General features: G+C 34.4%; 1 protein-coding gene across 3 annotated transcripts in view; it reads right to left on the bottom strand.

Moving 5' to 3' along the window:
• LOC125647960 (uncharacterized) overlaps nt 1–12,715 on the bottom strand; it is a 31,181-nt gene that overhangs the window by 11,668 nt on the left and 6,798 nt on the right. For all 3 annotated transcript variants that reach the window (XM_056156311.1, XM_048874837.2, XM_056156314.1), the window contains 9 exons: nt 11,458–11,564; nt 11,200–11,341; nt 10,841–10,931; nt 10,424–10,564; nt 7,088–7,243; nt 6,222–6,326; nt 4,749–4,920; nt 3,102–3,205; nt 1,755–1,848 (listed from right to left, as the gene is read on the bottom strand). In XM_056156311.1, the coding sequence (XP_056012286.1) occupies nt 1,755–1,848; nt 3,102–3,205; nt 4,749–4,920; nt 6,222–6,326; nt 7,088–7,243; nt 10,424–10,564; nt 10,841–10,931; nt 11,200–11,250 (914 nt within the window). In that variant the 5' untranslated portion in view covers nt 11,251–11,341; nt 11,458–11,564. The remainder of the gene's footprint in view (nt 1–1,754; nt 1,849–3,101; nt 3,206–4,748; nt 4,921–6,221; nt 6,327–7,087; nt 7,244–10,423; nt 10,565–10,840; nt 10,932–11,199; nt 11,342–11,457; nt 11,565–12,715) is intronic.

The following is a 12,715-nucleotide window of genomic DNA, read 5'->3' as shown; positions in this document are numbered from 1 at the left end:
TAAAGCTTCTCCCTGAAAGCTTAGTAACTTGTTTAAATCTTTGCTTTGAAAGCCATGTTTTTCTATGCTCCTGAACACTGAAAATAGAAGGCTTTTTCATTGGTTGAATATCGCAATAAGGAATGGTTAAGTGACCAATCACACAAAAAAGCTGAGACACACTTTCCAGCGAAAATATCGGTGTTGTGTCCCATGAGAGGTAAAAGAAGTGCGACCGACCGTGGGTCTCCGGCGATGTACAGGAGAAGTGTTTACAGACAGGAGGACAGGCAGACAGAAAGTACAAAAACATGTCTCCCCTAGAAGAGGAGAGACATAATTCAAATCTATGCTTAGCGCTCAGGCCATAGCAGTGAGGGTTCTTTAAACATGCCAACACCTGCAGTGACACAGGACCTCCATTAATAAGTCATATCCAAAAGACTTGTGATTCTCACTGTATATCATACTTTTAGTGTCTGCAATAAAATTAGCTCCACAACTATAGCTCTCTGAAAATAAAAATTAGGATCTGCTGTTGCATGTATATGGTCTATTTAAAATTTTCCTCCCAAAAATGTAGTTTTACAGCTACCATAAAAAAAAATCTTACCACATTAACTACTACAGTATTAATAAATGGTCATTTGTTTGACAGAACATCCCATTATACATTGTGCTATCACTCATTCAGTATATCCTGTATTTTCCACCAAATCTTATGACTTTTAGGGTAATCATGATCTTAACAGAAATGCTGACTCCGACACACCTCTCCTGAAGTTTTCAGGAAGAAATCAGGATGTAACTACAAAAATTACTTGAAAGAACACTCATACGTTAAAGAGAATTTCGTAAAGTAACCATTCATTTTGGCCCTTAGAATTCATCTGAAGATCAAGTACCAGACAACTGAAATTGGCATCAGATTAATAAAAATTTGCTCACTTGGAGAAAACTGAATAACAAATATGTAAATTATACAACATTGAAGAAAAATTTAATACTGAATAGCAGGAAATTAACTCACGGTGGAAATTTTTTCTATATTTGCGGAAATATAAGTTCCACATATTGAACATACAGGGAATAATCATTTCAAAATTGATGATGAAAATTAAACAAGGTCACAAGGTCAAAGATTTTGGTGTCAATGGAAAGGTCTTGCCATAAGAAATAGACATACCATATATGAAAGCTCTATTTCTTATGGTATAAAAAACATCACCAAGGTTAAATTTTTTACCACAGACAGACAGAAGGACATGCCAATAAATATGTACCCTAATCTTCAATTACGGGGGCATAAAGATTGCCTTTATCTGCACATAGATACTATACCTCCTACAGCAACTGTATTTCCATTCAAATGTTGTTTTTATAGTTTATTTTTAAGGTAAAGTTTTCCGTAATCTGACTTTTTTTCCATAAGGTCAAAGTTAATTTCAAATTAATACTATCACACACAATAAGCACCTTTCCAAGAATCCCCCATTGTTGATTTAGAATGACAGCAGTTGTTAAATGGGAAGTTACACACCACAAAGGTTCATCTACCCTGATGTATGCTAGTTACATCGTTCTGCACGATCACACATGCATGACCATAATGACCGACCTGAGTTTGTAAATCAGCATCCCCCCTCCCCCAGCCTCATTTTTCTGATTTGGTCCCCCCTTTTTTATTTTGCTTCCGAAGCTAGGGCCAATCATAGGCATTGTTGTACCTTTTCTGATATTTCCATTTGAAAACTGAAATGTGATAGATGTCTTACTGTTCCTGGTCAACATGTATCTCATGATCGACAAGCCGTACATCACCATTTTCATGGTTTCTTCCTCTGGCTTCTGCATCAGGTGGCCCTCTCTCTGTGAAACAAAGACACATGCTGAGATCATGCATTTCATTCTTAAGTGTATTTTGCATAAAAATAAAACTTGTATGAAACATTTCATAATGTCATCAATTTCAATATCTATTACAGAGATCTGTTGATCTGACAGTCAAATTCAAAGAACTGTCTTTGTCTCTTTCCTGTGTATTTCAATCATCGATATTAATCCTCACATATAAAGATTTTCCCCCTTCAGACCAAGTAGAAAAACCTCTCTGTTAACAGAAAAATGCATACCATACTTTTTCAGATACATGTACCTGTAATTACTGTGTGGGTCGTTGACTGATAAAACTAGGCTGTCCTAACCTTCTGGGGTATATTTCTAACATGTTGTGATGGCGACACTGTTCCAACAGATGGGTGAATGAAGACATACACAAGAACAAACTTGGTGAGACCAATATTGTCCCAATAACGGATGGATGAAAAGATGGACAGACATGGAAAAACCCATAAACCCCTATTTGTTAGTTTGTGAAGAGGATGCTGATATGTATGTATATTTTCATGTACAACTTTGAATCCTTACTTTAGCCCAACCCTAACCTCAGAGACCATGATTTTATCAAACATGAATTTACACTGCATTGGAATTTTGCATAATGAAACACATATGTCTCCCAAGCTCCCAAAATTGGAAGTGCTCCAAATGAAACCTCCTCCGCTTAATGTACTGCATGGTATGGAGAAGAAAGCATGAGCAGGAACATAGACATTATGAACTCCGATAAGAAATATAGGAGAAGTGTTTACAAACTATTTTACACCCTCCACCCCTCAAATCCACTATAACTCTAAGGAAAACAATTGGATCCTCCTGTCTCAACAATATGCACATCTACAAATGGCAATGAAGCATTGCACAAAGTTTCAAGTCTATCCGATAAGCCAAATAGGAAGAGAAGCATTCATAAGATTTTGTGACAGACGGATGGACAGAAAGTACAAAAACAATATGTCTCACCCTGGAAGAGGGGAGACCTACATATATATTCCCATATAAAATTTTGATTCCTACTGTGGCCCCACACTTACCTCCTGGGACCATGGTTCTAACAAACTGTTATCTGCACTACTTCAGGATGATTGCATACTACTCATCACCTACTGTTCTAATCTCACAGGGGCATAAACATGTGCAAACCATATCAATGTAAACTTTGTTACTCTTAGATCTGACACTCAATATACTGTCTACATATCTATGATTCCATCTTTACATACCTCTGCAAATTTTTGCTAGAAATCGACGTCTTCCATATTTACGTATAAGCAGCACTATAACTATAATTGCACAGACAAGAACTGCAAAAACCACTAGAAATATTCTGAAAAAGATCAAACAAATCTATTAGTATTCAATCACCATAAACAGTGTATAAAACCAAAGATTATCAGTTCTCAAACTACTACAATTTAACTATCATTTATTACAATTGTTCTGATTGGACAAAAATAAGACTGAAAGAGAATTCACACATCAATAAATCTGAAAATGTGATGTATTCATTCATGCCTGAAAACATATAATGTAGAGCAGGGAAAGTATTCCAATTTTTGAAATTGTTCATACAGTGAACGAATTGGAATTATTCTTTTTTAAGAATTTATCAATGTGTGTAAACTCTGGACATTTTACTCACAAACTTAACATAAAAGTGCAAAGCACTTTTATTCAGTTTGTGAGCAAAATGTCCAGAGTTTACACATCGATAAATTCTTCTAAAAGATTGTTTAATCCAATAGTGAAGGATGACAATAGCAAAAGATGAACAGGACAATGTACAGGGGTCACCACGGACAGGACAATGTACAGGGGTCACTTGTTTACTGATGCCACAAACAGGACAATGTACAGGGGTCACTTGTTTACTGATGCCACAAACAGGACAATGTACAGGGGTCACTTGTTTACTGATGCCACAACTATTGCTACTTAAGGACCAGTGTAATCTAAACATCAGATACCAATTTTAACTTTAATAGTTTGGAGATTCCAATTTCAATTATTTGACTTTGACAGCATTCTGAGAAACAAATTAACAAGAACCAAAATTAATATTACTGCCATGGAATAATTCATGGGGACTCAAATTCCACAAAATCAAAAACATTGATAAATTGCAAAATTTATGTTTTCAAGATCAGAAACAATAATATCATGATCTTACAACCCAACAAAATGTAAAATCTTGGCAATTCCTGAAAATCCCCCCCCCCCCCCCCCCCCATCTCCTCCAATTTAAAATCATACTGCACACTCACCCACGGTAATAAAGAGGTTGCATTTTGCACATTAGAACATTTCTGATATCTGATACCAGTACTACATGAAGAGTTTTGCTTGTCATTGACTATAAACAAATGATCAGTTATTACTCGGTTTTTTTTTAAGGTCTTGATTTCAAGGGCCCTGGGCCTTTCCAATTGGGAAAAATAGCGACATTTGCTGGAAATTGGGAAAAATGTTTCATACAAAGAAGTAGTGAAAAAACCAATCCAGAGTGCATCAAGGAATAATTGGACGCCTTCTGACTTTCAATTTGGTCAAAAGTTTACCTCATTCAAATAAGCAGAGGTCAGAAAATTAGGTTTACGTAACAATTTTGAAGCAAAAATTGTAATATGTGGGCACGTGAAGAAGATTTAGGAACAATTAGGCTACCTTGCTTGATTTGTTTTCATTGTTTGGAAATTTCAAAGCAAAAATTTGGGAAAATATCTGCTTTTCAGCATTGGGACCCCCTATTTCAACCCCCTACAGACCCTAAAAAAATCCCTGTAACTTCAGATCAATGGTTGGAATTTTATGGAACACCTGAATTTATCCAGCATGAACAAGTTTCATCGATTTACATGTAGAAGACATACATGATAAGAGTAGTTCCACCATTCTCTGACTGTGGCAGAGATTTCACTTCGGAAGGGTTCTTCGTAACGACTGGTTCCTGTGCGACTGCTGTTGTTTCTGGTGACTCACTGTTAACACTGGTTATTGCTGGTTTTTGTGTGATTGTTGTGGAATGGCTAGGTTTATGGGTTACTATCAAAAAAATCAAAACAGTTAAAGAGAAATATATATGTTCATGAGCAACAAAAATGCAATTTTTTATATCTTCTCATCTGACTGAACAGCCTTTCCTCCATTTTTCATTAACTCATTGGTTTCATATTTATTTACAAGGTATTCATATCAACACAGTCAGGACCGCAAATTCGGAGCAATCCAAAGTATTCAACATTTTGTGTTCAAGATACTGAAAGGCAATTGTATAAGAATTCAACATTTAATTCAATCAAGGATATCCTGTAAATATAATTTAATACACAGACAAGTGATATGGATCTTTTTGTATCTCCACAGCCCTCCTCACTTTCATTTTTGTCTACAATAATTGTTTGGTGCTAGTGAATCAGTGAATGCAGAGGATGAACCTATGCTTATGCATTTCTCTACATGTACAATGAGAAATTGAAAATCTTAGATCCACTCCAAAATGATGTATAATGCTGCAGTAAGTAGATTTTGCACATTATTCACTTTATCTCAAATTCCTATTTGTATATGGCAGCCCATCTAGAAGATGGCCATTCTTGAAATGTCATTAATATCAAAAGTAATATCAATTTTAAATGTAAATTGTCCAAAAACATAAGACATCCATTTGAAATAACACTGAAACCTATATAGGTCCTACCACTCCAGAAATTGTAAAGCATAAAATGTCCATCTGAAATAACACTAAAACCTATATAGGCCCTACCATTTCTGGAACTATGAAGCATCAATCACAATTCAAAAAAGCGAGATTCTTGAAAGAGAGGCAGATCAGTCTGATTAATTTATAGAGGGTTTGCTTTGCAATGATGATATATACATGTATCTTAACAAGGTTGAAATAGAATTTAGAATAATTTCACACATTTATCTCGAAAATTGGGTTTAATTTGAAGTGAGTACTATGTATTTACATGGGTAGTTTTAATACACATTTATCCTATTCTATTGCTGTATTCATTGAACGATGGGTCTATGAGAATGTCTGCATCCCAAAGTTGCTTGTGAATCTTGTGGATATTTATCGCACACAAAATCAATTTTCATTATTTGAAAAGTTGTCCATTAGGATATGTTTAAACCAAATACAAAATGTTTCTAAATCATGTTATTGTATATAAGTCTAAAACAATATTTTGAATGAATGGAACAATCCAATTCCCAGAAAAAACCAACAAACATGTGCATTAATTCTGCCTAAACAAGATTACCACTCCTTTTACATTGGAATTAAGATTTTCAATTTTAGAGTACATGTTGGATGAGTTTTATTTAAAACAATTTACCTATGGTGGTTGAGATGTTAACTTGTGGTGGTGTTGGAACTATTCTCTCACATTGATCACAACCTGTATATGGCTTCACATATCCTTCCTTGCATTTCACACACTCTGTAAAAATACAATATACTGTAATAAAAAAAAATTGACCTAGTTAATTGCTTCATCTAATGACATCTTCACATCTAATTAAAAATGCCTAAATCAAGAGTTTTAAATTGAAGAAACATTTATTCAGATTATTCTCATAAGAAATGTCAAACTTAATGTTTAATGACTACTAAAAAGAATGAGAGCACAAAACCCTTGGATGTTCACATCAGAGATTGCTAACCCAAAGTAGAGGAAAGATATCAATGGGTGGGCATTAAATGATGGACAAAATTCAAGAAAAAAAATTACATGCATTTCCAATCCAAGAAATATCGCAAATGTTCATTGTTGCAATGACAAATTATTGCATAAACTCAAGAAAAAAACATGAAACACTACATTGCTGTATGCTGTAAAGAAAACATAACAATAAAAGCAATGGGACCATATTTAGATTTTATCAGGAGTTAGAATAAACTTTCAAATATTGGTGGGTATTTGTCTAAAATCAAAATGGAAATCTTTTCCATTAAGGAGCAATATGAGTATTCCAAGACACATTTGTTACCTGTGAAGACATTTTCTGTCATGCTAATATCAAATCACCTTCACACTAAATCACTGTCACATGAGGAATACAGAAGCAATCTGTTACAGATGAAAATTGTTAACGGTGTGATAGACAGATGGACAAAGTAATTATACCAAGTGATGTTATGTTTCACAGGTGACATAATAAATGAGAAAGAGAAGAAGGAAGATTAGTACTGTATATTTACCTCCTTCTGCATTCATCTCTTCATTCACTCCACATGGTTCAAAATTTCTTTCACATATACAAGGATTCCCATAAAAACATTTGCTGGTATTGCATTCACAAAATTTCTGCACAGCACAGCTAGGGGAGAAAGTCCCATTTTCTATTGGAATGGTATCTGAAATGCAGTTTAGTTAGATAAAGCACTATATAAATTTACAATAATAATTAAACAATTCTAAACAATACTTTAATATTCACTATTTTCATTGATATGTCTTCATTGGAAACTCTGGCTGATCTCCCATATTATCCTAATTTAAACCTACCAGTAAGGTTCCGTTGTCACAGTATAAACAACTGTATGGTTACTTGCTTGATGATATTACACATTGTGGACAGTAATTTTCAATGATACGAAAGAATGCACATTTGCTCGAATGAAAAGAAAAGACTATAACCTGAGTCACCTTGCCCATATGGAAAGATTTCCCCTATATATATTCGCATGTAAAACTTGTTTCCTATTGTGGCCCAAGCCTACACCAGGGGGCCATGATTTTTACAAACTTGAATCTGCACAATGTCAGGAAGCTTTCATGTAAATTTCAGCTCTTCTAGCCCAGTGGTTCTTGAGAAGATTTTTAAATGAACCCACCCTATTTTTGCATTTTTGTGATTATCTTCCCATTGAAGGAGGCATGGCCTTCATTTGAACAAACTTGAAAGCCCTTTACCCAAAGATGCTTTTTGCCAAATTTGGTTGAAATTGGCCCAGTGGTTCTGGAGAAGAAGTCCAAAATGTGAAAAGTTTACAGAAAGACGGACAACGGGTGATCAGAAAAGCTCACTTGAGCTTTTAGCTCAGGTGAGCTAATAAACTGATCACCATCAATGTTTTTCTTCAACACTGTTTACATCATCATCATCAAATGACAGTCTTCTTTTACCCACTCACAAAAAATTGCACTGTACCAAAGTGATCAACAACTCAAATTGTCTGAACAGTCCTTTATGAGCTTTACAACACACAGGATTAATGAATAGTGAACAACATATGAAATACAAAGCTCCCAGGATGGGAAGTATCCCTCATCATTCCCTGGATTCCCTGCCATCATCAACAAATTGAATACCTGAAGTATCGTCTTATATTTATAACAGTGAACTTCTAACAATAAAAATTGTGTTTAAAATAAAATTTGCTTAATCTCCAGTAGACAAAAACATGTAAATTCCTGATGCTACTTGGTTTCAAATATGAAATACTATGCCTGACTTCATTTTTTCAAGGAACAAAGAAATGCTTAAATTCCAACAATGTTACATTCAATTCATGTGTGTGACCTTGCCCCACGACCTTTTGACCAAGACATTCATCTTTCTCCTACTACCTGATATATCTGTAGCAATTTTAAAATAGAAAACTGATGTGGTCCTCTTTTTATACCAACAACATCACAACTAATCACTGAAAAAAACCTTTGCCTATATTCACATCATCACTCCTAATTACTGACAAAGACCTTCACCTATAATCACTGACAAAGACCTTCACCTATAATAACATCATCACAACTAATCACTGACAAAGACCTTCACCTATAATCACTGACAAAGACCTTCACCTATAATCACTGACAAAGACCTTCACCTATAATCATATCATCACAACTAATCACTGACAAAGACCTTAACCTATAATCACATTATCACAACTAATCACTGACAAAGACCTTCACCTATAATAGCATCATCACAACTAATCACTGACAAAGACCTTCACCTATAATCACTGACAAAGACCTTCAGCTATAATCACTGACAAAGACCTTCAGCTATAATCACTGACAAAGACCTTCACCTATAATCACTGACAAAGACCTTCACCTATAATCACATCATCACAACTAATCACTGACAAAGACCTTCACCTATAATCACTGACAAAGACCTTCACCTATAATCACATCATCACAACTAATCACTGACAAAGACCTTCACCTATAATCACTGGTAAAGACCTTCACCTATAATCACATCATCACAACTAATCACTGACAAAGACCTTCACCTATAATCACTGGCAAAGACCTTCACCTATAATCACATCATCACAACTTATCACTGACAAAGACCTTCACCTATAATCACATCATCACAACTTATCACTGACAAAGACCTTCACCTATAATCACTGACAAAGACCTTCCTATAATCACATCATCACAACTTATCACTGACAAAGACCTTCCTATAACCTTTTAACCTAGAAATCAATAAGGATCTCCCTCTTCTCCAACTTATCCTTTATCAATGTAGCAATCAAGACTAATAACTAATAGTTCTCTATATATGGTAGCCACAACACATTTTAATCTAATATATCACCTTAACTTTGATGTGAGAAAATAACTGAGCAAATTGCTAGCAAGTGGTAAAATCACAACAAAATTGTCTGGAAAGGGACAACTTTCTCAATGCTGTTCAAAAGAGGACTTGAAGTACATCTCCTAACTTAAAATACTTCAGTGACATTTTTCTTATTGAGTCTCAGATACCAAAATTTACCACAACCCTGGATCCATGTCTTCAAAGACACCGAGGCCCTCCTGCTATAAATGGTACTTTAAAACCCTATCAAAAATACTATGATGATATCTGAGAGAAAATTGTTCGGCTTTCAAATATTTGCATGATGGTGTTTAAGATCACTTCATTATTGATGATCTTACGTAGCCATTCCAGTTTCAAACATTATTAGAGCATTTACCAAAGCCTTTATGTCTGAACCTTAGTGCACTACATGCCCTGCCATTGCATATATGTACATGTTTTATATGACTTGGACATGATTACCACATTTAAAATTGCTAGTACATTTGTGTTAGTAGTTTGAAACTGCAGTCTACAATTCAAATTACCGAAAAAGAATTATATCTGTGAAAGCAGAATCAGAAAATATGAGAAGAATCGAAAGCAGAATAACTTAAAGGGTGACTCTACATTGTCATATTGGCTGACTTCCTTTTAAATCATGAATGAAAATATAAATAACAACATTTACACAAGTCTATTCATTTTAGATTTAATCGCCTAGCTGAGTGGCTCAGTAGGTTAGCATGTTGACTGCGTATATCGCGGTTCAAGTTCAGAAGGAGTTTTTTTTCTGATTGCTTTCTACTAAAACTGCACTTTTTGACTAAATAAAGTAAATTTGAAAGTTTTCAGTTTCAAAACATTGTACATATCCTCCACTTTTCATCCACATTAAATTTCTCTGGTGTAGCACTCTTCCTTAAAACAAGGAAATATCTTGTCTGGAGGCCTTAGCATTAAAAGTTCCTTAACTTTATACCTCTGTTATTACACCGTCTCTCAGGTAAAAAGCAATGTCTGTGTTCATCTGAGTGGCTAAGGAAAGGCTGTGCTTTTGACTGTGGACATGGGACACATTTCTCTTCCTCACAAGTCTTATCACAGGGTTTTATTTCATGTCCTACAAAGAATACGTCTTTTTAGAAATTTCATTAACATCTAATCAGTTGATAAGTACAAAAAACACATGCTTAATACACTTTTCACCTGCAATATAAAATTAGAAATTGCTTCCTGTTACCATTCACGGACACTAATTCAATATATCTTCCTTTATGGTAATAAAGGACACATCACAAAATTTTCCCCCAAACATCTTTTCACAAGTGGACTTTTTTTCATCTCCCTTTTTTTCTTTCTCGCCATAAATATGATTTACTCATAATTGTTACAGTACCTGGTTTGCAATTGTATATTTTCTTGCAGTACGTATTTACTCCCCTCTTGATATACAACCCTGCAGGACCAGGACATGATTGTGCTATAGTCTGAAAAGATCAATATCAAACTTTTTTTTATAGACAGAATTTATATATATATACATTTTGGAAAGTTATACAAAGCATATAACAATGCAGATGCATGTGAATCGCATCACTGAAACTCCTCACAACATTGTCGCATGAGAACTTCACAAGAAAGTTGAAATCTGAATTAGTTTAACAAAAATATAAATATTTACATAAAAATATCAAAATATTTCCTTATAATGAATGTTTTAAGACAGACAAAACAAAGAAATGCTACAATCTATACCTGAATTCCAATCAGTAACAGTAATCCTACGCAAACGTGCAGAATCACCATGGTGATCACTCAGTATCCAACTTTCTCATACTTCTACATTACTGTTGAATTTTACAGAAAACTCTGTATGCCTTCTTGCAACTTAAATTATCTGAAGAAAAAAATTGAAAAATTTAAGATACTGCTTAAAATTTTCAAGAAGTTGGATTCATATGCAATTAGATAACATAGAATATAGTTTAAAATAATAAAGGCATGGCTACTTACAATAATAAATATATATTGTATAGATAAACAGATCACGTAATCATTTTTTCCTCCTGCTTTTAAATTAGGTGTTACTTTCAGGTGTCATTTTGTTAAAGCTTCCTCTTCTGCAATGAGACAAAAACAAAGGGGCATGAAATTGAGTACAGTTCTATACAAAAATTATACATACTAATTCACAGATACATTAAAAAGTTAAATTATCCTTCATAAGAGTCGAGAGTTAAGATTTATCTGGCACATGGTTTAAACACATGCAGGGCTCGAAATTAACATATGCCCGTCAGTCTGTGACTGGTTAAAAGTCTGGCGGACTGACTAACATTTGTTTCAGTCAGTCCGATGGGACTGGTTAATTTTCTAAAGCATCATTTTGGAAAATATACTTATGAAATTTTATACACACATTTGGCATGCTTCGATCTGTAGATATAACAAACGAATCGGATTGGTAAATAGAAATCCCCTATTTAAGTGAAACAATATTGTCTGAGTTCAATTCATTCTAATAACATTAACAAAATATATATGTTTAATTATTTCTGGAAAACTGTTGGACTGGTAAATTTTTCTGCGGACTGGTTGAAATTATACCCCATCAGTCCGGCTGGACTGGAGACTTTAAAAGTAAGCTTCAAGCCCTGACATGTCGAGCTTACACCAAGTTTATATTTAGTGAATTCTTTGTCAAAAAACATTTCAACTTTTACACCAGGAAAAGTTACACTCAGTTCTTTTGAGTAAAACAGTCTTCCTCTGACCAATAAGTAACATATTTCCATTTCAAAGAACTATTATAAATGATACAGTAATGGTCTTATCTAGCCCTATAAAACATTGAAAATTCATCTGAAAGCCATGAGATTAAATTTATGACAAAACTATGGTAATATTTACAACTGATGAAAGGTGAAAATAATGAACAGCAAACAATCTCATACCTCCTATAAGCAATACCAAAAAGAGAGTTGGGCAAACACGGACCCCTGGATACACCAGAGGTGGGATCATGTGCCTATAGGAGGAGTAAGCATCCCCTGTCAACCAGTAACACTTGCCGTGAGCCCTATATCTTGATCAAGTAAACAGAGTTATCCTTAGTCAAAATCAGAGTGCCAAGAACAGCCCAACAATTAGTATGAAACAAGTCAGATAGCATTTGACCCAATAAGTTGTACTGGCAAACTAGATCATATATAATCTGATCATTATATCGACCATAGAATTTGCGAAATGCTGACTTTAAATGAGACTGTTG

This window comes from Ostrea edulis, chromosome 1 (assembly GCF_947568905.1).
Source record: "Ostrea edulis chromosome 1, xbOstEdul1.1, whole genome shotgun sequence".
Taxonomy (NCBI): Eukaryota; Metazoa; Mollusca; class Bivalvia; order Ostreida; family Ostreidae; genus Ostrea; species Ostrea edulis.
The sequence above is the reverse complement of the archived record's forward strand: the minus strand, read 5'-3'. Positions and strand labels throughout refer to the sequence as shown.